This window comes from Rhipicephalus microplus, chromosome 1 (genome assembly GCF_043290135.1).
Source record: "Rhipicephalus microplus isolate Deutch F79 chromosome 1, USDA_Rmic, whole genome shotgun sequence".
Classification (NCBI taxonomy): Eukaryota; Metazoa; Arthropoda; class Arachnida; order Ixodida; family Ixodidae; genus Rhipicephalus; species Rhipicephalus microplus.
The window spans coordinates 91,040,871-91,067,217 of record NC_134700.1 but is presented as its reverse complement, the minus strand read 5'-3'; the positions used below and the strand labels follow the sequence as shown (position 1 = coordinate 91,067,217).

The following is a 26,347-nucleotide window of genomic DNA, read 5'->3' as shown; positions in this document are numbered from 1 at the left end:
CAATTGTGAGTGCTGCGTAAGGATACTCAGGCTGTCGGCGTACACTGCAGCTGCTTGTGGGTAAATACACTCATAAGGTTCGCATTTCTTGTTGACCGAGGTTAATACCATCGAGAAACTAATTTGAAGAAGCACGGACGAAGTTTATTATGTTTCCTAGAAGTGCACCGCGTTTGTGCAGCCTTCTACTTACGGCTATAAGATACATTGCTACGACGCATAAACACGTGCAAACACAAAGACTGGTAGAACACAAATTGGTAAACAATTTTGTCTCTTGAAACAAGGAGTAATTTTATAAAACTCTCTCAGTGAGTGACCCAGAAACGTTTTTAGTTAATGTGCTATTGAGAATATTACAGTGAAAGCTCTGTATGGCTAAGAGAAGCGAAAACTGTTCGGCAGGGGTGTCACCAGCCGTCTAAATTGAATGTGCTTCCAGTTATGTCGTGCTCAGCAAGGTACCCAAGCATGCCCGCCATTGGCTGCTTTGTGAGTGATGTCATTTATGCCGTCGCAGTGAGGCCGCCGAACCCGCCTGCGTCAGTTTCTCCAGAAACATTTTCCGCATGATTAAACAACAGAGAACATTGGAAGAGTGTCGTCCGTGGCAACGTGAGAGAGCTCCCATTCGCCGAGCTGATGGTGCACTCGATCCGGGCACAAAAACAGGCACGGGAGGGTGAGAGCCGGCAGAAACTGCGTACCGATGTTCCGGCAACCTTCCAAGTCGCGCTAAATTGCAAACGAGAATGCAAGCGCTGGTGGCGGGCGTGTCCTGCAAACGCTTGCAACAATGCCGCACCGAACAAGCGAGCATTCGCCGGGGAGAACACCCGCTTTCGGGGGGAACTTCTCCAGTGGCTCTTTAAGTTTGGCAGCAATGTCTGTGAGCGCCTGTGGTTAGGGAGCAACCACTGTGCTTGAGGCATTTCGAAATGCATTTTCTTGATATGCGGGGTTCCACGTACCAAAACCACCATATGAATATGAGAGAGGTCATAGTGGAGGGCTGCAGAAATTTTGACCCCCTGGGGTTCCTTAACGTGCACCCAAATCCGAACACACGGACCTACTGCACTTTCGCTTTGATCAAAAATGTAGCCGGCACAGCCGTGATTCGATCTCGCGAGAAGGGATAGCTCGACGCCGACGCTTGGCTTGCGCTAACCTGGCCCGGAGTTTATAATAACCTTGCCTGCGCAGGCGTTTGCATTAGGCATTGTGAGCCCTGCATGCGCTGCGGCTGCAACTGGCGCCGAGTTCGACGTTAGAAACTGCTCTGAACGGAAGCGAAGCGAGAGTGACTGAAACCGACCAAGAGCACGCGCTTAAGGAGTAATGAGAGGAGGAAATGATGTTACTAGCTGCTTCGCGGTGAGAGGAGAGAAGGGAGGGTGTCTGGACACCTGTGCAAAAAGAGCAGAGTGGCAGAGTGTGGTCGCATGTGCAGTGTAACGCGGACGCCACCGGATGAAGCTCGCTCATAAAATGCATCGCATCTACAAAAAAGCCACAGCTATGCCGCAAAGGCGGATTAATGAATGCGATAGCCACAAATTGGAAGGTCATGCGCAAAATGGAAAGCATATAAAAACGTGCCCTGCATTTTTCACGAAAAATTGACGCACGAAACGTATTCACAAGTACAGATGCATGTGAATAAGCGTCTTAGTTGGCACTTCTCAGTTGCCTCAGTTGTTGTTCTTGCGTCCGAAAAGCACGCGCTTTTCGCAAACGGAGGGCGCATGAGGGAGTGTCATGCCCTCCTCTAAGCGGGGCAAAGTACGCGTGGAGGATGAGAGCGCGCACCGTCGCGCGATGATGCGACGCGCGCTCATTGTGCCATCTTGCTGGTAATGCTGAAAACACGATAATTCCCCCCGAGATGTTCGTCAGCAGAGGTAAGTGGTAGACATAAATAGCTTGCCGTTTCAACGTTGAAGGACGTGCTCCGCAGTGGCTCAGTGATTAACGCCTCGTACTCACGATGAAGAAAACCCAAGATCGATTCTGCGTGCCAGAGTCTTCTCAATTTTTTTTCTTGCATCTTCACATGCATAAATAAGTATACATATACAGTGAGTTACAGCGATGTCGACGCTGACACTGGCGGCCGAATCCAATCGTGAGTGTCCATATCATTGCTACCGCAATAAAAAGCAGCACCGGGAAGCGACAGTGCTGTGTGAACTTGTTGCTTGGTATGGGACGTAGGAATGAAAAGGATCACCACTAAGCTTTTACATCTTTTCATTCAGATTTGGTGGTGCCTTCATCAGCCATGATTTTTTATGATTTCTATGCGTGTCAGTGTTGGTGTAAGTGACAACCCTGACATACAACGCTGCTGATATACTTACTAGTTCCTCCAATCTATTGACACTACCAGGTCGCGTCAAACATCAATGGCACATATATCAAGAGACAATTCCAACATGGAGCGTATGTTTCCAGCTGTACTTTTATTACTACGTGCCTACTGTACATATAGGCAATTATGCACAACTATTTGTATGGTTCTGGATAATACTTAGCTATACTTCAGTCCTACAATTATGCTTGTAGAGTTTAATACTTCGAATCCCACAATATCTTCTGTATACATATTTGCATGTTCTTGCACGGTACTCTGCATCAAGAATGTCCTCTGTCACTGCCAAGATGCACCCTGCGCGAAGATAAGCAAAAGTTAGCAAAAGCACTTCTCGCGGTCAAACGAGGAAAGTTGCATAAGCTTTCTGCTAGAAAAGTGAGTATAAATAGAGTATAACTGGTAATGACAGTCAACTTTGAAACTATATCACACGAGAAAATAGAGTGCAAGATTGTCTAAGCTCTGTTCACATGATAGAAAGCCTTAAACGTCATATGTGAGCGTGATTATTACATAAAGCCGAGGTCGACATAGGGTCTCACATAAAGCCACCTGTGGGCTAGGTATATGTTTTCGCTTTGTCATTGCCGCTTTCGTGTGATTAAAAAAACGAATAATCCTTGTTCGTGAGACTCAGATTAGCCTCATTACACTTGGGGTGCCTCGCGGCTTAAGCGTGTGAGTTTACCTGTTTTCAAAAAAAATTACAGTACCATCGCAAGCGGGAAGTGTTGAATGCGACAGCAACAGGTTGCATAGTCACCTTAGATAGGCCTGCAGCTCACTGCTATGGCACAAACACAGTCACTGCAGTGAACGAAGTTGCTTTCAGGCTGTCTTTTCTTTAATGTGAAAGCACCGCACGTACAAATATCTCTCACCCTTCCCTCAAAATTCGAGGAAGCGAGAATGGGGTAACCACATGCTGCAGTTAAGGGTGATAGGCACGCATGCCAACTGTGTAAGCGAGTCAGCAGAGCAACGACCTTTCAAGCGCATCCTTCGTGCCATCTTGCGAGAACTAGGTAAGCTTTCGCTCAGATGAAGCATCTCAAAGAATTGCGTACCGTCAGCGGTAAGTGTAGTATATAATTAGAAAGCTCTCTGTTAGTCAGCCTGACAACGTATTTGATGCGGTGGTGTAATTTAAGTCATGCTGTTGCGCCGTGAAGGGTCGCAGGTTTGAATCACCGGGTGTGTGCTTCCAGAAAAGTTTCTTCTAGACGCTTTTTCAGTGTGATACTCTCAAAGCTCGATATAAAACGACCACCGTCTGTGAGAAGCTGTCACCGCCCTTCGCGTAGCCGTGCATGCGCCGAGAAGCAGCCACCACTAAACGACACCCATCGATAGAGACAGCCCACACCGCTGCTCCACCAAGCTCATCCGGCTTGGCGGGACCTAAGCACAAGTGGCAAACGGCACGCGCAAAAGTTCGAACACTCTTACAAGGCTCGTTGAGGGCGCAAACAATTCCCATCGTTTTAAGATAGATTTTTTAAATTTGTTGAGCCCCGCCGGGGTGGTCCAGTGGCTAAGGTACTCGGCTGCTGACCCGCAGGTCACAGGATCAAATCCCGGCTGCGGCGGCTGCAATTTCGATGGAGGCGGAAATGTTGTAGTCCCGTGTGGTCAGATTTGGGTGCATGTAAAAGAACACCAGGTGGCCGAAATTTCTTAATCTCTCCCCTACGGCGCCTCTCATACTCAAATGATGGTTTCGGGACGTTAAACCTCACATATCAATCAAATCAACTGATATTCATTGAGCTGGTGCTAAGTTAGGGCATTTAAAGAAATAAATCATGAGTAGTATTCACTACGACGGCAAGTATGCGATATCACTAACCTTGAACAAATACAAAAGTTTCCTGTTGTTTTGCCTTGCGAAAGAACTTTACTCCTCGATACTTGCTCAACATCATTAATGAAGGCCGTTTCGCTAACTTCAGGGAATGAGTGAAAGAGAAACAAGGCAGGGAGGGTAGTCATAGTTGAGCCCGGTAGGCTAGCTTGCACCTGCGCTTAATGTTTTGGGTGTTTTTTATCGCCCGATACACAGTATCTAAGCATTTCAACTCAAGAAAGCTTCTTGGCAGTAATACTGCTTGAATTACATGGGGCAGAGTAGGTGTTCTATACTAATGGCATGCACATGACGTTAGCTCGTTTCGCCTGAATCATAGAGTACAGCAACAAATTCAGTGTCGACGTCGTTTGTTGTGAGCGAAATTCGGCATTGATTATGAAACGAAATTCAAGATAGATGCAAATAAACAAAAGTTAAAATCTTTGGTTCGAGTGAGATTGCATGCGTTCGGCGTACAAAGATGCTCTACCGCAAACACCAGTGCTTCAAAGTGAGTCATAAAGAAACACTGTTAATATTTCTTATGATGGGTGGAGTCTCCTGAAGGCATGTAATGTTGTGTGACAGAGTCGTTTTATTGCACCAGACGTGCATTGCAAAACGAGAGGGTGGTTTAGAGGGGCTGACCGATTACAAAGAACGGAGCTGTGCAGGTACGTGTGGTGCTTTGCGAAACCGTAACGGTCATTTCGCTACTTAGCAAAAGGAATTTTTCCTTCTTGTGCACAACTGAGCTGTGCTTCCCGTCGGCATTGTATGATAGTATGAAACGATTAATGATACGCACAGAAAAGTTTTTTTGCTGTTAGCGGTGTAGTTGAAGTTGATGCGCTATGGGCACACGCGATTGCATTCTCTTGAAAGCGAAGTCCAATGATTCTTCACGTTTTTTCATGAATATTGGTTCACGTTGGATGTGGCCACTTACATTGGGGTAGCTAAGATACCAGAAAGTAAAATCGAAAATAAGTATCTCTGTACCCGCCACAGTCGAACCAAGTCCATTCGACTTACCTTTTCTGTGACTCATTATTTATTGACTATTTCATTCCACACTGCAAACGTTTTTTTTTTATAGCGAATGTCTAATACATCAATCCATCGTATCAAAACCACTTACCGAATCTTTCGGAACTAATATTCACAGCAAAAACGAAGCAAGTACGATCATAGTTCATGGTCATCAGTTTGTGGTCTATTTTTCCTGCACCTGGATTTCCAAGAAAAAAAGAATAATTACTTTCACACAATCGTCCATATTGAACAAAGGAAGGGACGTTTAAGAGGTCATTTTCCTTTCCAGACAGAAGCTTGATAAAAAATTACAAAAGATAAAGCCATGCAACGTGCTGGGGATCGTATTTTGACTATATCGGAGCAACTCAAATATCTCGGTAACGGAATGAAAGCCTAGCAAAATACAGCTTGCCGCCCGCAGATACCAAGCCAACTGCACTCATAGCGTGTCCACTGCTCTAGTAATTTAGCTACGGTGGCGGTATTTCTCACCTGCACATTATCTGGTATATATCTGCATGCAGACCTAGCGGTGTCAGTCAGCAACACTCCTAACCATGGCGTGAATGTGGAACAGTATTTAGGAGTTTTATACTATTGGTCGCACCTTCTCCGGTGGCGGCTGCCGTCATGTACACGAGTGTTGCCAGTATACTCCTCTTCGGTCGCCGCTGTAAGACGCTTCTCCTTTAATTACAACAATGCTCACTACGTGGCGTGCCGCCACCCAAGGCGGGAGAGCAAAATACTTTGGGAGAGCTTTATAATGAATTATCCTTCGGTGTGGCTCAGTGGTTAGCGCCTCGCATTTACGAACTTCATAATGAAGTCCGAATCGGCAGGCAGTGGTTAGACAATAACCTGTTTGTTCATACTCAGTGTATAGGAATACGTAAAATAGAAAGCAGCCCCTTATACGTAGCTTATCTGGACATCACTGCGGGGTATGACAACATTAAGCAGGGCATTTTGTGGGATATATTGAAGAAAGTGGGAATAGGGCCGAATCTATACAGCTTTTGAGAGAGATATACACAGAAAGTATAGTTTGCATATAACGGGCAGGAATAAGTACCAATGACAGCGTTGAAATCAGCCAGGGGTGAGACAGCGATGCTCGCTGTCCTTACTGTTATTCATGCTGTACATGGTGAGGATGGAAAAAGAGCTAGAATGTAGCAACACTGGGTTTAATTTGTCACATTAGAAAGTCAGTGCGATGGTTGAGCAGAAATTTCTAGGCTTATTATGTGCTGACAATAATGACCTGCTTGCGGACAGTTACGACAATGTTGATTGATTTGTGGGGTTTAACGTCCCAAAACCACCATATGAGTATGAGAGACGCCGAAGTGGAGGGCTCCGGAAGTTTCGACCACCTGGGGTTCTTTAACGTCCACCCAAATCTGAGTACACGGGCCTACAACACAGTTACGACAATGTATACCAGCTACCAGATATATGTAGAACAGAAGGTGAGGCACTAGGACTGGTATTTTACACAACAAATGTGGAACAAAAAGTGTATTGATAGTATTCACTAATGGTGAATGGTAAGACCAGGCGGTCTCAGTACAGGGCCAAGAAATACAGTGGGTAAGGGAGTACAAGTACATCGAATTTGATTTGTGGGGTTTAACCTCCCAAAACCACTACTTGATTATGAGAGACGCCGTTGTGGAGGGCTCTGAAAATTTTTACCGCCTGGTGTTCTTTAACGTGCACCCAAATCTGAGTACACGGGCCTGCAACATTTCCGCCTCCATCGGAAATGCCGCCGCCACAGCCGGGATTTGATCCCACGACCTGCGGGTCACACAAGTACATCGGAGTATGGGTATACAAATAAGGGAGATAGATATATTGCGATACAGGGAAAGAAAGCACATACAGCGAAGGGAAAGATAAATGTTGCATTAATGAAGCACAGACTTTTACAGGAATACAATAGATATGAAGCATTTCAATGGCTGTGGAAAGCTAGTCCTATTGGTTACGGAGCTTACGTTTGTTAACTCGGCGCTGTGCATGAAGCATGAGGTGCAATCGCGAATAGATGTAAATCAAAGGACTGCGGGGTACGTCGCGTTAGGCGCTCACGGGAGGACGACAAATGAGGTTGTAAAGGCGATGTGGGATGAACAGGGTTTGAAGAAAGGGAAGCTCAGAGCAAAATAAGCTTTAAAGAGAGGCTTAGGAAATTGAAGGATAGTAGATGGGCATGGAAAGTGTTGAGGTATTCGTATAGAACGAGCGGGAACAAAAAGTGAAGAAAAAGAATTAGCAGGCTCACCAGTAATATACGGCTGTCAGTGTGGGCAATATGGGAACAAGGAGCATCAAGCAAAACGTCAGAGAGGCGGAGGATATTTGTTAGATGATAGCGATGGAAAAGATTCTTTTTATGAGAAACGCTAAACAAGCAGAATATTGCAATTTATTGGAAAGCAAAAAAAAAGAACCTTCAAACCAAAATGAATAAACTATCATAGCCATGAAAAAGTAGTGCCTTGAGAATAATGAAAAAGTTGTTTATAGTAATTATTCAAACCAGTAATATTATATAAATTAGCGTGACAGTTTTACTTGGGCGCCCAATGTTTGAATCACCCTGTAGGCAACAAAAAATTTTCTCTGAAGTATAACGCCCCAATAACTACATGTCACATTTACATATACCTTCACGATTTCTTTCAGCATGATCGCAGATGGTCGAAATTGGACCCTTAGTATGAAATGACCCGTGTGCATGTATATATATATATATATATATATATATATATATATATATATATATATATATATATATATATATATATATATATATATATATATATATATATATATATATATATAGTGAGCATTATTTATGCGTCCCATCTTTTCATCTGTACATACTCATCATCACCAGTCAAGTTTAGGTTGTGGGGCACGTACTCGAGTCAATAAAGGAGAGTTTTGAGTGAACTCGACGCCATCTTACAAGTGGTGGAGCCCGGTTCCTGCGTCCTCTCGCGTTCTCAGACACCCCAGCGTCTTCTAGAACACATCCCTGGAGCTCCGTTCAGGCCGCCGCTTGAACGACCTGGGTCCGGTAATGTCGCAAGCCAACCAGCCCAGCGTGCCAGCTTCGCCACCGCTCCCACCGCCAAGAAACCCTTCTCACCTGGTCACCAGCCCTCAAAAGGATCCTCCGCTGTTCGCAGGGCTTCCGGGTGAAGACGTTGAAGACTGGCTCGAGGAGTATGACCGTGTAAGCGTTATCAACAACTGGGATGAGCCTGCCAAACTCACCCACGTTGCATTCTACTTGAGCGGCGTCGCAAAAACGTGGTTTTTCAACCATGCCACAGATTTTCCGACATGGCCTGCCTTTACACGTCAGCTCCGCCAGATTTTTGCCTACCCGTCGGTGCGCTCGGATATTGCCAAGAAAAAGATTGGTGCACGTGTTCAACGCCCCGGCGAGTCTTACACTTCTTACATTGAAAATGTTCTCGCCCTTTGCCGCCGCATCGACAACCATATGGCGGAAAACGACCGTGTGCGCCACCTGCTAAAAGGCATTGCGACTCGCTTTTAATGCACTTGGGTGCAGAGTCCTCAGACCGTAGCCGAACATGTCGCTACCTGTCAGCGCCTTGAGGACAATTACCTTGTCACTCCCGTCGAGGGTTCCTCGGACCGTCGTTACCGTGCCTCCGAGATAGTCCACGTTTCACGTCTTAAACCCTTTGTGCGCCGTACCTTTCCCGCCTAAGTCTCGGCCGGGCCGGCCACTCAAGTGCGCGGGGAAAATAAGTGTGAGCATTATTTATGCGTCTCATCTTTTCATCTGTACATAGTCATCATCACCAGTCAAGTTTAGGTTGTGGGGCACATACTCGAGTCAATAAAGGAGAGTCTTGAGTGTACTCGACGCCATCTTAAAATATCAATATATATATATATATATATATATATATATATATATATATTGTAGCGAAGCCTCCGAACTATGAAATGGGTCGAACTCTTGAGTACCTTCTAGTGGGGCTACCCAACAAGGACGCCGCTCGCACTGAGAGCCCGTGCTTGGCCGTTACTGTCGCCATTGTGCTTGCTCGCTGTGGACCGGCTATTAAACGCCTTAACATTTTGGTGGAGAGTGCTGTGCCCTTCAAACATCTTTGGTTCACATTCGATGCCCTTGGAGCTTAGATCCCGTACCGTGCCTTCAACCATGCAACAGGACGCCGCTCAGCAAACGCTTCCTCCTGCGCCGACGCCATGTTCCGGTGTCCCCCGCATCCGCGACCCACCTGTCTTCACCGGCGCGGATGGCACCGACGTCGAGGACTGGCTCGTCATGTACGAACGCGTCAGCGTCCCCAATCATTGGGACGAGGCAGGTAAACTCGGCAACCTGGTTTTCTACCTCGCGGGTGTGGCCGGCATGTGGTATAACAACCACGCGTCTGATTTCGCAACCTGGTCCGATTTTAAGACCGCTATCACCAACGTTTTTGGCCGCCCTGCCGTTCGTAAGCTGCAAGCCGAGCAGCGCTTACGCGAACGCGCTCAGCAGGCCGGTGAATCATTCACCAGCTACATTGAAGACGTCTTGGACCTATGCAAGAAATGCAACGACAGCATGTCCGAATCAGACAAGATCCGGAACGTCATGAAGGGCATTGCCGATGATGCCTTCACGATGCTGCTGGCCAAAAACCCAGGCACAGTAGCTGAGGTCATCACGCTGTGCCAGAGCTACGAGGAGCTCCGCCGGCAGCGTTCGATGACCCGTCGCTCCACACCACAAGATGCAGGGCTTGCAGGCTTGGAGGCGAGCTGTGACCAGGTGGCACTGCTGGCAGACCTCAAGTCCGTCATACGTGAGGAAATCGCACGGCAGTTCTCTCTCCTGCCCTTCGCCCACCCACCGGCTGCTCAACAATCGGCCACTACCATTTCCCCCCCCCATCCGCCGAGCGATTGAGCAGGAAATAGCGGAGGTTATGCCTGCGTACCACCCACAACAGCTTCCGGCTCCTGTACCCCCAAGTTACGCCCAAGTGGTCGCCAGGCCGCCTACAGTCGTTCAAGTGCCCGCCCCACTGACTTACGCCGAAGTTGCCGCACGACCTCCATCCTTTGCAGCGGGTATGCCGGCTACGTATGTTGACGTGACCTCTCAGACTCAGCTCCAGCACCCCCTGCAGCTTTTCCAGCCACCGTTCCGTCCATCGGCTCTTGCGTCATGGACAAGACCTACCCCGGCGAACCGATGGCGCACATCCGACAACCGGCCCATTTGCTTTGCCTGCGGTTACGCCGGCCACGTAGCACGTTATTGCACTCGCGTACAGACGTCTCATATCTCGTCGCCTGTTGCTGGACAGATTAGGCGTACCTATCACGAGGAAACGCCGTCTATGCCACCGCCAACTCGCCTAGCTTCATCTTCTCGTAGGTCACCGTCTCCACGACGTCGTTCCCCATCCCCCATGCGGCCAAGTTCAGCTGCTCACGAGCGGGAAAACTAGTCGTCGCAGTCCCCGAGGCAAGGACTGCGATGCTATCGCATTGTGAAAGCCCTCAGAGCCGCCCATCTAATGTCATTGACGTGCTTGTGGACGGTGTTCACGCATCTGCTCTTATTGACACAGGAGCTGCAGTATCCGTTATGGACGAAAAATTTTGCCGCTTGCTTCGTAAAGTGACGACGCCAATTTCTGGATTGTCCCTTCGTACCGCCGGTTTGCATCGTATCCATCCTACAGCAGGGTGCACAGCTCGCGTTGTCGTTCAGGACGTTCTGTATGTCGCCCAATTCATCGTCATTCCCGCATGCTCTCATGACGTCATCCTGGGGTGGGATTTTCTCTCCCGCAACGACGCCGTCATCCATTGTGCCGCCGCCGAAATTGAGCTCTCCCCCTTCTCGCATTTGACGCCGGAAGACAGTTCTTCGAAAGTGAGGAAGATTCTCGTGAAAGACGATACCATAGTGCCTCCAAGCTCCACGATGGGTGTATCTGTCTACTGCGCTGGACTCTCCGACACAATTGCACTCGTTTCGCCATCCGACCGTGCTTGCCGAAGGAAAGGGTTGCTAGTACCCTTCGCGACCGTGCAAATCACCCAGGGCAACGCCTCTATTTTCGTGACCAACCCATCCCCGTACACTGTTACCTTGGTTCGAGGGGAATGTCTCGGCAGAGTGGAACCAGTGGATGACGCACAAGTCCTGGACGTACCTGATGACTCGCGTTGTCCCAATTTGCGTACCATCAGTGCTGTTTCCTCTTCTGATTCGTCATCTCCTGATGTATTTGGCCCTTGCATTGATGACAACCTCACGTCGGTACAGCGTTCCCAGCTTCTGAACCTGTTGCGAGAATATCGTTCTTCTTTCGATGTCGGGCGAAGTTCTCTCGGTCGTGCGTCCGCTGTTACGCATCGTATCGACACTGGTGCCCATCCACCATTACGGCAACGTCCCTACCGCGTGTCACCTGCTGAACGTCGGGAAATTAACGAGCAGGTTGATGATATGCTCAGACGCGACGTTATTCGGCCCTCGGACAGTCCATGGGCGTCTCCTGTTGTTCTTGTTGCGAAGAAAGATGGTTCTGCGCGGTTCTGTGTAGACTACAGACGGCTCAATAAGATCACTCGCAAGGATGTTTACCCACTGCCGCGCACCGATGACGCAATTGACAGCCTTCACGGAGCCGAATTTTTTTCTTCTCTCGATCTGCGCTCGGGGTACTGGCAAGTACCCATGGCTGATGACGCTCGACCGAAGACTGCGTTCATCACACCCGACGGCTTGTACGAATTCAACGTCATGCCGTTTGGTCTATGTAATGCACCTGCGACCTTTGAGCGCATGATGGACACCGTTCTGCGCAACTTGAAATGGCACACGTGCTTGTGTTACCTCGATGACGTTGTTGTGTTCGCTCCAGATTTCTCTACGCACCTCCAACGTCTGAAAGAAGTTTTTGCACGTGTCAGCAATGCCGGCTTGCAACTAAATCTGAAGAAGTGCCGCTTTGCAGCACGGCAACTCACCATCCTTGGGTACGTCGTGTCCAAGGATGGCATTCTTCCTGACCCAGCCAAGCTTCGGGCCGTGGCCGAATTCCCCAAACCTGCGTCCATCAAAGAACTGCGTAGTTTCGTGGGCCTGTGCTCGTACTTCCGACGCTTCATACGAAACTTTGCCACGATCATATCACCGCTGACGAAGCTCCTTGGAAGTAACGGGTCCCTCAATTCGTGGTCGTCTGAGTGCGACGACGCGTTCGCGAAGCTCCGCCATGTGTTGACATCTCCTCCCATTCTACGCCACTACGACCCTACGGCCCCGACGGAGGTGCACACAGACGCCAGCGGTGTAGGCCTCGGCGCTGTCCTGGCGCAGCGCAAACCCGGATTCCCTGAATATGTCGTAGCATATGCAAGCCGTACGCTCACGAGAGCTGAGACAAACTACACCGTCACGGAGAAAGAGTGCCTGGCGATCGTCTGGGCTCTTACAAAGTTTCGACCGTATTTGTATGGTCGCCCATTCAATGTCGTCACCGATCATCATGCACTATGCTGGTTTTCATCATTGAAGGATCCCTCAGGCCGTCTCGCCCGTTGGGCTCTTCGTTTACAAGACTACGACATCCGCGTGCTGTACCGCAATGGACGCCAGCATGCTGATGCCGACGCCCTCTCGCGCTCCCCTCTGCCTGAAGGTGATGTGCTCTGCTCAGTATCCTCGGCTGCTGTTTCTGCCATTGACGTTGACATAATCGCTACCGAACAGCGAAAGAATAATTGGATCGGCCCGCTGATCGACTTGCTGTCTGATCCATCCGCAAAGCCATCCACGCGTGCATTGCGTCGTCAAGCTCGCCATTTCGCCATTCGTGACGGCCTTCTACACCGACGCAATTACGACGCCGACGGCCGGCAGTCGTTACTCGTGATACCCCGCAGTCTGCGGTCAGAGATATGTGAATCCTTCCATTCTGATCCGCAATGCGCGCACTCTGGGGTATTCAAAACCTACCATCGCATTCGACAACGCTACTTCTGGCGCGGGATGTACCGCTATGTGCAGCAGTTCATTCGCTCTTGCCTCACTTGCCAACGCCGTAAACCGTCAGCTCACATGTCGCACGCCAGTCTACAACCGTTACCTTGCCCTGACCGTCCCTTTGGGCGCGTAGGTATCGATTTGTATGGACCACTTCCTCTGACGTCGGCTGGTAACCGCTGGGCCATCGTTGCCGTTGACCATTTAACGCGATACGCCGAAACCGCCGCTCTCCCTGCGGCTGCTGCGCGCGATGTTGCGTCCTTCCTGCTGCATCGATTTATACTGCGCCACGGACCACCCCAAGAGCTTCTCAGCGATCGAGGCCGTGTCTTCTTGTCGGAAGTCGTCGAAGCCATTCTGACGGAGTGCCATTCTGTCCACCGCAAAACTACTGCTTACCACCCACAGACGAATGGCCTCACCGAACGCTTTAACCGCACCCTCGGCGACATGCTTTCTATGTACGTCGCTGCCAACCACACTAATTGGGATAATATACTGCCCTTCGTCACCTACGCCTACAACACCGCCCCTCAGAGCACGACTGGTTTTTCACCTTTCTACTTGCTGTACGGAAGGCACCCGTCGCACACCATGGACACGATACTCCCGTACACGCCGGATCCATCTGAGTGTAAACCTATTTCCGAGACAGCCAGGCTTGCTGAAGAGTGTCGCGAGCTTGCCAAGACTTTTACGACGCAAGAGCAAGAGCGGCAGAAGAGTATCCGTGATGCCAGCACCACTTCTGAGCCCACGTTCCTTCCTGGTGCGCTTGTATGGCTCTCGATCCCGACCTCTGCCGCTGGCCTCTCTTCCAAACTACGTCCCAAATACGAAGGCCCCTACCGTGTCATCGAGCGCACCTCACCCGTCAACTATCTGATCGAACCCGTTGAACAATCTTCGGACATGCGCCGCCGTGGGCGAGACATCGTCAACGAGGAGCGCCTGAAGGCTTATTATGACCCGCTCATAATAACAAGCTGTTAGGTCGCCAGGCGGCTCCCTCTTCGACCCCGGGGTAATTGTAGCGAAGCCTCCGAACTATGAAATGGGTCGAACTCTTGAGTACCTTCTAGTGGGGCTACCCAACAAGGACGCCGCTCGCACTGAGAGCCCGTGCTTGGCCGTTACTGTCGCCATTGTGCTTGCTCGCTGTGGACCGGCTATTAAACGCCTTAACAATATATATATAGTGTCATGAACTAGACAGAGAACAAGAGACAATACCCGATTCTGGGACAGCTGTTCCTATTCTCCACTCCGTCTTCCTCTGCTTCTTACAGCTAGCTCCTCGCACCCAGAGCCCCGATTCCGCTGCTCTTAGTCATCAGTGCTCATCACGCTCGGCCATGACTGCGAGTGCGTGGAGCTGCCGACAGTGCTTCAGGTGGGCGCGGTTGGCTGCATCGTGGTAGTCGGACTCTTCCACGCTTGAACTTCGTGTGAAAATATTTTGGAGCAAAATCCAGTGGCCGACATTGAATGTGTCGCCGTGGTCATTCGAAATACTGGTTAAGACGCCGAGGTTTGCTGAGGTTTGGCGTAAACTTTGGTCGATAGCGACTCTGTGTTACGACTTTGTGTTGAGGCGGTCTATAACATCGGCCATGTTGCAACGCTTCCAGTTCGTTTTCCGGCGGGCGGAATAAGTTCTGTCGCTGCAGTTCATCTTGTCCAAGGTTCGACGTGTTCGGAAGACTTGGTGAAAACAGTTCTGGCGGGTGGCATTGATTTCCTCGCCTGGGTCGGACCCGTCTAGGCTGTGACTTGGTACGCGGAGGCTGTATTTGTTGCCTTGGTCGGCCACAGTGTCGTTGTTGACGTTGGGCATTGGCATTCGCTCGCACCTTGGTCGATGAAGACTCGGGGGTATGAAACTGGTTGTACCTCGGTGGTCTGTCTTTTTATTTTTTTATTTACAAATACTGCTGTCTCACAGCTCGAGACATTGCAGGAGTGGGTCCATAACAGTGAATACACACTAAACTAACAAAACACATGGTTTGGTAGTTCACTCAAAAAACTATTGGTAGGCAACTTTCGGAGAGAAACATCCAGATTATTCCACAATTCCACTGTGAAAGGAAAAAATGAAAACTTAAAACAATCTAGAAATGGCATGAAGGGTGTGATGTTAATGGGATTTGACCTGCGAGTATTTGCAACGGAGTTGGCAAAGGGAAAGGGCATGTCAATGGTGATTATCTTGTTCACGATTTTATGTAAAGTGCCGATACGCTCGCAAGTACGTCTGTGTTCAAGTGATTTGAGTGATAGACGTACAGCGTGTGACGAAGGCGAAAAATTGTGATCATAACGTTGATATATGAATCTTATTGCTTTTTTTGAACACCTTCCAAGTGTGCTATGTCGCATGCGCAGTGAGGTGACCAGACAACGGAGGCGTATTCAAGAACAGGCCGTATCAGGGATTTGTATGCTGTTAGTTTGCATTCGTGAGTTGCATCTTTTAACGTTCGCTTCAAGAAGCCCAATTTTCGGAGCGCTTTCGAGCAGATTAGGTTTATATGTTTATGCCATTTTAAGTTCGGTTAGAATGTTACGCCAAGATACCCTTATTCGTTGACATGCTTCATGTTCTGGCCATAGGAAAAACGTAGGGGTTCCTTCTTGTTTGTGAATGTCATGCTTACCGTTTTGTTAAGGTTTAGTACCATTTGTCACGTTGAGCTCCAGGTACGGAAAGAAGAAAAAACATTATTTAACTGTATTTGGTCACGGGAGGTACTAATACAAGAATAGAGGACACAGTCGTCGGCGTATAGACGGAGTTTGACCTTTGTAGTTTTTGTTATTTCGACAACATCGTTGAGATAAATTAGGAAAAGAAGAGGCCCAAGGACCGAGCCCTGCGGCACACCTGATGTGACAGGGAGGGATGACGAATGCGAATTGTTAAACGCGACAAACTGCTGCCTTAAATTTAGGTAATCTGAAAGCCAAGATAACAAGCGAATGCCGTGAGTGCCGCGCAGAAAGGCTTTTAATTTGAAGAGGAGTTTATTGTGGCAAACAGTATCAAACGCTTTCGAGTAGTCAATAAAAATGGCGTCCACTTGACCGCGATCGTTTAAAGTCGAAGCGATGTCATGCGTAAACCCCAGCAACTGCGTGACTGTTGAAAATCCTGCACGAAAGCCATGTTGATTTTGGGAGAGGAGGTTGTTTCCAGTTAAATATGTGACTACATGTTTGTGAATAATGTGTTCTAGAATTTTACAGCAGGTGCAGAATAATAAAATAGGTCGGTAGTTTGGAATTACTTGTTTGTCGCCAGATTTGAACACCGGAACAACTTTTGCATTTTTCCAAATCTGCGGTACAATTCCTGTTTCAAGGGATCTCTGAAAAATGACTGTTAAATACCTCGCATTCCATTCAGCGTAACGTTTTAAAAACGTGTTAGGGATGTTATCAGCGCCAGCACTCTTATTTGTGTCGATGTTCAGTAGGAGATTGACAACTCCAGCGTAACCAATCTGTAGTTCTGGGAAGGCAGGCAATGTACTGTCAAGACCGAAAGCGGGACTGGTACCATCATCTGTACTAAACACTGATCTGAAATAACCATCGAACGCTTCCGAGATAGTTAAAGAATCCGAAGAGGGCTGCTCGTTCACAATAAGTAAGCAAGATGTCGGGCCTGCAGGATTAAGAGTTTTCCAGAATTTAGATGGGTCGTTTTTTATAAAGGTTGTTAACGAACTTTCATAGTAGAATTTGCGGGCAGCATGCATTTTTTCTCTTAGCTCTGTTTTCAGAGAATTCAATAAGTGCTGGTTATTTAGGAGAGTGTTACGATGCATTCGAAGTCGCTTTATTCGCCGAGTAAGCTGAATAATTTCTCTATTTAGCCAAGGATACCGAGGGTTTCGTTTTAGGCACTTCTGTGGGACATATGTGTGTATGCAGTGTTCAACAATTTTATAAAACTGATCAACTAACAAGTCCACATGACATTGGTTGCTATTGAACAAGAAATCATCAAAAGACGCTGCTAGAACTGCAAGAATTGAATTGTCGTCCGCGTGAGTAAAATTCAGAACCATTTTGTACGTCGGAAGTTTGGGTTCACAGGCAACATTCGATCTAAGAAGGACTGCCTTGTGGTCAGATACCCCATTCACTGCTTCACATTCAAATCCATTCTGCTGTACAGCCTCATTCAAGAATACAAGGTCTAAAATTGCATTTTCCCGCGTAGGAACATCGACTACTTGGGTAAGATCAAACGACACAACAAGGTCAACTAAAGCTTCACTGGGTGCCCTATCGCGACCAGTGGGTAAGAGTAAATTCCAGTCAACATGCGGTACATTAAAATCAACACATAAAATCAGTTTAAATTTGTGAAGCCTGTTTTTCAATATATAATCACTAATAGCAGGAAAAACAACGTGGTCAGTACCAGGAGGCCGGTATATTACGCCTAATACGGTTATTTTCCCCCCAACGCTGATTTTGCACCATAAAGATTCTGACTCGGGAAGGTCGGGTAATGGATAGAACTTCAAACTATTCTTTAAGAAGATGGCGACACCGCCACCGCGGCTGTCCTCTCTGTCTTTACGTAGCACCGAGAAACCCGGGGGTAGGAATTCAGCCTCAGAAATAGTATTATTTAACCATGTCTTAGTAACACAAATTAGTGATGGGGCGTAAGTTTGGATGAGCCAATTAAAATCTACAGTCTTATTCACCAAACTGCGAGCATTTACGTTCAGCAGCACTAATTTACGCTGGCTTCCGGAAATTCATTCATTGCTACGGGGAATACGATTGCTAGACGCTTCAATAACTGACTTTGCGACGTTGTCCCAGACGTAGCGAACACTGTCAATTACTAACTGATCGTACTGTAGTCGTACTTTTTTGGCTACTTTCCTTAGGTCAGCAGAGTGTTGCCATAGTTCCTTGCGGATTTGTCGAACCCTGACTGAAAAATCTTCGTTGATGAAGATATCCGTTCCTTTTAAATTGCTAGCCTTGCTTAAGATTTCAGATTTGGTTCGAAAATCGAGCAGCTTGATAATTACTGGCCTTGGACTGTCGCTTCTGCGTGTTCCGAAGCGATGACAGCGTTCGATGTTGTCACATTCAATATCAAGCTTCGTTAATATAAGGTTCACGACCGACGGTAGTAGCTGCTCGGGTTTCTCATTATGTGGTTCCAGCAATCCATGTATTATAAGGTTATTTCGTCGTGATCGATTTTCCAAGTCGTCGTTTTTGCGATCAAGTGTGTGCGCTGCTTTAGGTAGATCGTTCATTTTAATCTCCATTTCCGGCACACGTTTCACAAGATCGTTATTATCAGTGACACTAGACTCCAACTTTGTTAGACGGGCTTCGAACGCTGCAACCCTTGTGGTGAGTGCTAATATATCTTCGCTAATAAGTGTTTGCCCAGCTAGCAATTCTAATAACATTTGTTCAGTTTTGGATGCGGGGCCGGGATTGGTCTCGACGTCACCAGACAAAAGTAACAGGAATCTCAAGACAATTTTTACACTAGTGACAACACTCAAAAACCATGCGCAGGTAGGGTCCGGCAGAAGCAGCAAAAAACGGTTGTCACTTCTATGGCATTTATACCGGTACGGATTCCCTACCTGCAAAATGAAGCAGAAGACACTGTAGCGACTGCACATCATGCCGCTGCCGGACCCACTGAAGGGGAGCGTCGGCGACGATGCTTTTATGTCCGTTTGCCTCCAGGTAGGTGTCGCTGCCGTCCCACGCCGTGTGCAATTTGGCCAGCTGATCATGGACCAGCCGACGGGCGAGCACCACGTGGCAGCGGGCACGTCCCAGAGAGTCGATGATTTGGCGCACGTGCTGTTATTGAAGGCTTCGTCATGCCGTTTGAAGGGCGCGTTGCAAAGGTGGCTTTTGGAAGGGACATGCAAGTGGAGATAGTGGTTTCCCAGACTGGCGGCAATCTGCAAAATGAAGCAGAAGACACTGTAGCGACTGCACATCATGCCGCTGCCGGACCCACTTACGACGCTGTAACATGGTGTAGAGATTTGGTGGGCGACAGTGGGTGTGTTGGAGCAGTCGTTGCTTGCCGAGAAGACATTTATGTCGTCTGAGTGGGGTGGTGTGGTTTTTATGCGCATTTGAATGCTGAGCCGGAAAATGCTTGCGCAACAAAGGGTGAGTGTGAGCACCCACAGGCCACTGGACACAATCATGATGCGACGTGCCGGCAGCTTCCTTGCTGTTATCGCTCTTGTTTTGACCGAGCTGGTCATGGCCTGAACAATCAGGGGCGATTTCCATGGTGACGACATCATGGGGGTCTGCGCGACGTTCAGGTTGTACGTTGGGAGTCAGAATGGCGTGCTTGTCGTCGTCGGCAAGATCGTACATCATGCTGCCAGAAAGGCCGATGCTGGCTCTCTCTGCCTGAAACGCATCGATGTGGCTCACACGCCCGGCCAATGACTGCAGATGTGGTACACACTGGTCCAAGATTGTCTCCTTGCTATCCACGGTTGTCTCCGACAGCTCTGTCTTGGAAATGGCATTGGTTTCTGGCACGGAAGTTCGTGAGATGGGTCCCGGTGTGGAACCTGGCATCGGAAGAGCAACGCCTGCCTTGGAGCATGTTTCAGTGTACCCTGCGGATCGTTCAGCCAAGAGGTCATCAAAGCTTATGCAGGGTACTGCTGCACATTCGTGCTGGTTCAGTGTGGGTATGTCGTTTGAGTGACATCCTTCACGAGGCCCGTCTTCGATAGTGGTCTTTGGCCGAGCTGAACTAGAATTGAACGACGGCACAGAGTCTGAAAGCTCAAGTGAACTGCAACGCATGACTACAACCTGGAGGCGGAAACCCTCATGCGCCTTATCCTCGGTAGTCGTCAGGTTGAACTGGGTGGAGGAAGGGAGATCGGAGAGCGTCCGGCCAAAGGCAGCTATGAGCTTGGAGCTCCACTCCACCCAAGACTGCTGCTTGAAGCCTTCATACCGGTGCCACGCCGCTGCACCTTCCCGAAGACGGTTTACAGCCACGGTCCATTTCTGAGATTCCGTCCAGGCCTCGCGCATTGCTATAGCGTTGACGGTTGCCACCCAGCTGTCGGCGCTGTTCCGGACCCCGTGGAATTCCGGTAGTTCGCAGACGGCTGGTGATCGTGAGGTGGCAGGTGGCAACGCAGAGATCACCGACGCGAAGCAGTCGAGCTGGTGTGAGAGCTCGATGAGAGAAGGCCGAAGCTCCCTGCGTTGCTCCGGTGTGCTTGCCTAAAGGTCATGTGAGGCAGCTACATTCAACACTGCGTTAATGTCACACACTGCTGGCAACATTGTAGGAGCTCGCTCACAGATGGATGCTGTAAGTTCGTTAGTCTTGACGCGGAGTAACGCGATGGTACGCCACAGGTCCGCGGCGCTGTCGGGTGTGAAGCCCGAAAAGTCAGTGATCGCGGTTTTGAAGAAAGTAGCGGTTACACCACTTACACCAGCGAGATTGACGAGCAGGGTAGCCTGGACGGCGTTCAATGGTGGCTCGTGTGTTGAAAGAGTACTGCAATGGGAATGAAGGCCATGGGAAGCGTGAGTGGCATTCCCAAGGGACAGGAGCCGGTGCGGATCCCTGCCGTGAAACGGTGGCAGGGTTTCAATCAGGTCATAGCCTAGAACCACAGGGGAGGCCTGGACGCCGTCCACAGGTGGTCTGAAGGCTGGCTGAAGTGGTGGGTGGGACCCCATCGTTAAGGAAGCGTGAACGGCGTTCCTTGATGTAGAAGCCCGCGTTGCCGACGAACCACGAAGACACGTACCGGTGGCTTTCTGCAGAGGGTTTACTTGTCGGACTGCGCCATTGTCATGGACTAGACAGAGAACAAGAAACAACACCCTGATGCTGATGCTGATGCTGATGACCTCTGATGGATGGCGCTTACCCACAAAGGGGGATGGGCCAAGAACCGGGCGCCAGGATACTTAAATGAAACTAAAATGAAAATGAAGCCAATCTGAAAAAGTACCTTAAAATACTACTACCAAAAAACAAAAATGTTTGCTGAGAAAGCAGTCAAACCATTTTTGTTTTTGAAGGACATTACTACGAATTATAAACTAAAGATCTTAAAAGGTAGGGGTTCACTAGCACGGTAATCTTTTAGTTGCGTTGATGCAATCAAACACAGCGGAGCATACATCCCTGTGGCAGTAACCAATTGAAGTTCCGCCAAGTGATAAAATTACTGGTAGATTTACTTGTATCCTACCTTTTGTAATGGGGCTACTAAAAATCTTTTTCTCTAATAAGAATAACGATGACAGCATAAAAAGAAATGTTCAATTGTTTCAATTTCGTTGCACCAAATGCATAGCAGTGACACCTTGAGCCGAGCTTTGTTAAAGTAATAATTTAGTTGTGGAACTGCACAGCGCAATCTGGTATAAGTGACCTCTAACTGGCGAGATACACACCACTGTTGATTCCAGCAATAGCTGAAATGCTCGAAATCTTTGAATTTATCTAAATTACCTTTTCCCCATTGCAGGCAAGCATTTCGGAACCTTAGCGCTGTTACGTAAGCCGTATCTGGCAAAACTGGGATGGTGGGCCCCCCCAGGGATACTGCTGCTAAAGAGTCCGCCATTTCGTTCAAATATAATCCGCGGTGGCCTGGTACCCATAGCAAATTCAGTTTTTTTTACGTTTTTCGGTACTAAATGCCGAAACGTATTCATCAGCTCTGAATTTACTGCGCAGAAAGTGCATTACAAACTGATAACGAATCTGTAATGATAACTGCTAATGATTCACTTCAGGGCAATTTGCGTAGGGCAAGAACTCCCGTTCCTGCGCCAGCTGTTCTTATTCCCCACTTCATCTTCCTCTGCTTCTTCCAGCTAGCTCCTCGCGCCCAGAGCCCCGATTCCGCTGCTCTTAGTCATCAGTGCTCATCACAATATATATATATATATATATATATATATATATATATATATATATATATATATATATATATATATATATATATATATATATATATATATATATATATATATATATATATATATATATAAATATATATATATATACATATATATATATATATATATATATATATATATATATATATATATATATATATATATATATATATATATATATATATATATATATATATATATATATATGTATATGGGTGGCGTAGCCAGAGTGGCTTCAGCCCCCCCCCCCTCTCACGTTTGCATTTTTTTTCTGTTTTCTAATACATCGCCGTCCGAAACAACCACATTCACTGGAAACAAATGCATTATTGTTGTGATGCATGTATTTTTGGCGTCTGTGGCGCTCTGTCACTGCACTTATTCAGCTCTTACATATCATTTCAGCATACATATATAGCCGTGTTAGTCAAGCTCTGGCTGCCATTTAGAAGTTTTTATGCCTAGCAAAATAGGTGTTCATGGCTGTACATATGCTTCTTTGTTCATGTATTGTTGGCTACACATTCTTCAAGGCCAAAACTCTCAAAAGCTTTGTCACTCAATAACACGCCACTCCGGCTACATAGTTTGATATGTTTTGATAAAGTTCATCAAAAGCGTTACCAACTCCCTAGCAGCCCTTTAAGGTGTATCCTAACTGTAGCACCTAAGGTAGTAATAAGTCTTTATAAAATGCAAATGTCCATGAATTAGTCAATAACTAATTCAACACGTTACTTGCGAGACATAATAGGATTGTTTCAATACAGCTTATAAGATGATAGCTAATTCTAAAGCAGATTGCAGTTGCATCGCATAAAATATTGGACAAAAATAACGTCAAATAAAAAAGGGTTACAAAGAGTTCAAAGGTACATGGCGATATATTTGAATCTTCAATACTTCCTAATACCGCACTTTAAAGGGTTGTCTGCATACTCTCACCTAGTTACAAATAGCATTAAGACGCTTTTGGAAAGAGATGTCTTACCTATGTCTTCTTCGTAATACGCGTCGTTCGGTTCTGAGTGATTCCCTGTTGTTAATGCAGTCATGCTGACATTGTAAGAATGGCTGTAACGGAAGGGCAGGTACAGATTAGTAAGCTTCAAATACATATTCAATTGATGCTAGTATACGCGCTAAATCCGTCCTCAAGACGTCAAATGTGTTTAAGATGGTTCTGAAGATCTGGACAAAGCACTGGAAATAGATTCAGCATTATGAAACGCACAACGCAAGTAACGTCAGGCACACAAAAAGGGAACAGCCCCCCGTGTTGCTGTCGGTACTTGGGCTGTGTGTTTCATATATCTCCACCAGCATACTACATGCTACGTACTAGACTGGCCAACATGCCTAATGTCACCTTATTGAAATTAAGTCAGAGTTTCTTAGCACTTTTTATAAGTTTCCACAGCCTGTGTATGTCCTCTAATTTGAAATCAAGGCAACTAACGAATGTTTTGTAACACAGTGCCATCAACGTCAAGAACCTCGCCTACGTACTAGTAAGGCAAAAAGCGAATATACAGGTAGTTTCCTATCATTTCCTCGGCGATGACACAACACTGCCTTTCCGTATATCATTCATGTGAATCAAGTAAAAAAAGAAAACTAGGTGTGCAAGTAGTGCACCCTGCACGCCCTCTGTGCGCCATGCCACTCTATCATTGGCTAGTTGCTATTTTTTCTTCCAGTTGATGGGTAATTTAATTTTGGCCCACCAGAGGAGGAGACAAGCAAACAGTGCAAAGAACTTCTTTCTTTCGTAATATCCTTTCGTAAAAATGCTGGCGGGAAGCACAGCGAGGTTGTGGCCTCTCTAGAAGCCGTCAGGGAAGTGTGGGGTTTGCTTCAAGAAAAGAAGTCTACAACATTGGCAAAAGGCTTCTCCTCGTATGCTCTTGAGTGGACAAGACGGGATTGTGGGCGTGACACCAAAACTCGTAGCGTTCATCGAATGCCGGCACGAAATTGAAGGTAGCTCCTACCCCGATAATGTGATAGAAGCCATTGAAGACGAGTACCTATTGTGAAGAAAAGTTAGCAATATCCTTAACTGCAGACATGTTTAGCAATGTTTATGGCATAATCTTCAAAATACCGGCTTCGGTAAACACATATAAAGTGTAGAGAAAGCGCATGAAAAAAAATTATGAAAACCTAGAATGGTGAAATGAAGCATTCAAGAAAGTGGGACGCATATCTCCCACTGACCCGTGAGGTTCCTCTCATGAAAAAAACGTCACTGAGTATTTGAGATCTAATGGCCGTAAGAAGGGACGCAAAGGGTCATTTTTGGAGTTTTGCTGAGAAACGTCGCGTGCACCTAATTGTTATCAATAGAACAAGCCTGCGCCTTCTCCTAAGAAGCATTCCTAGGGCTGTAGTAAGTTTCTGTAAAGTTGCCTTTGCCACAATTACGAAAAATCATTCGTCAATTTAGTTGTTCCTTCTAACACTGCCTAAATGTTCGAGTATATATGTAGTCACTGAAAATGTGCCTACTTTTTAAGAAGTATATGGTATCAAAACATTGATGTCATGAACCTTTCGGTTTCAGAGTGCTGTGTTTCGATGCCTCTTCCAGTCAAATTAATGCGTGTATCTACACACAGACATATTCACGGGATTTGAAATCACCCATCTATTAGAAACACACGAAAACGAGAACAACCATTTTGTATGAGGTTTTTGTAGGCTCAAAACATCCTTGTGTCTTGGTTTGTCGGCATTTCCTGTCATAACGGTGTGGCATGTAGTCATGGTCCATCATAAACGACCAAGCGTCACCAAATTTGGGCGAATTTAGCTACTCGCTGCTGGTCCTCTAAAAACGAAGACGGCCGCAGTTAACCCAACATATAGCCATCAACGTATGTGGAGTGAAAACACCCTTTTTACATGCTCGATTTCAGGCTTGGCCCCACCAGTCCATCATGAAAGAAATCTGTTTAAAAACGCTGCATTTATTTATTCATTTTATTTTATTATACCTCAAATGCCCCAGTACGGGGTGTTACATGAGGGGTGGGCTGTGGTACAAATTTCTTTCGATGTGGGTTTTGAACAGAACTGGGCTTGTGTGGTGCACGACGTCGGGTGAAAGATCATTCCAATCCTTTGCTGTTTGAACAAAGCACGAGTGAAGGTGGGCAGTTGTGGGGCAATGCGCAGGATAAACAGTGTTGCGGTGGCTGGTACGAGAAGAGATTCGATGTGCGGGCAAGATACTGGATGCGTCCGACAACGAATGAAAGAATCTGTGAAAAGGGGTTAGTCTAGCGGCCTTGCGTCGCAATTCTAGAAGTTGGGCTTGGTCTTTCAGATTAGTGACACTTGAGTGATGTGAATATTCAGCGTAAATAAACCTTGCTGCCATATTCTGAATAGATTCCAAAATTTTAGATAGATTAGACTGATGCGGGTCCCAGACGGTGCTAGCGTATTCGAGTTTCTGGCGTACTAATGTTAGGTAAGCTAAACGTTTTACAGGGGGAGGGACAAGGCGTTAGTTTCGTCTGAGTTAGCCAAAACTTTATTTGCTTCATTACAGATGTTTATAATGTGGGGTGTCCAATAAAATCGAGAGTTATGTTTATACCTAAATAACTATAGAAGTCCATGGGGGACAACTTAGAGCCGAAAATAAAGTATGTTGGAGCCTGGTAATGTTTCCTACGGTGAAAAGAAACGACAGACGTTTTGTTAATGTTTAGAGTCATTAGCCAAGTTCTGCACCACGTTTCGATTGGTATTAGATTGTTTTTTGAGAATGCAGGAGTCATTAGAGTCATTAATAAGGCGATAGTTGACATAGTCATCTGCGAATAAACGTATACTTGACGATATATAATTAGGGAGGTCGTTTATATAAATTAGGAACAGTAGGGGACCGATGACTGTACCCTGGGGTACACCTGAGACTACTTGACGACGGGATGATGATGCTTGGTACGCACAAACAAACTGTTCGCGGTTTGAAAGAAAATTTTGGATCCAGTTTCAAACGTGGACA

The 26,347-nt window shown here is 47.1% G+C and overlaps 1 protein-coding gene across 1 annotated transcript in view; it reads right to left on the bottom strand.

Moving 5' to 3' along the window:
* Positions 1–2,446: 2,446 nt before the first annotated feature.
* LOC142768463 (uncharacterized) overlaps positions 2,447–26,347 on the bottom strand; it is a 50,523-nt gene continuing 26,622 nt past the window's right edge. The window contains exons 3-5 of the mRNA XM_075870443.1: positions 23,318–23,400; positions 5,368–5,457; positions 2,447–2,671 (exon numbers count right to left, since the gene is read on the bottom strand). Of these exons, the coding sequence (XP_075726558.1) occupies positions 2,538–2,671; positions 5,368–5,457; positions 23,318–23,400 (307 nt within the window). The 3' untranslated portion in view covers positions 2,447–2,537. The remainder of the gene's footprint in view (positions 2,672–5,367; positions 5,458–23,317; positions 23,401–26,347) is intronic.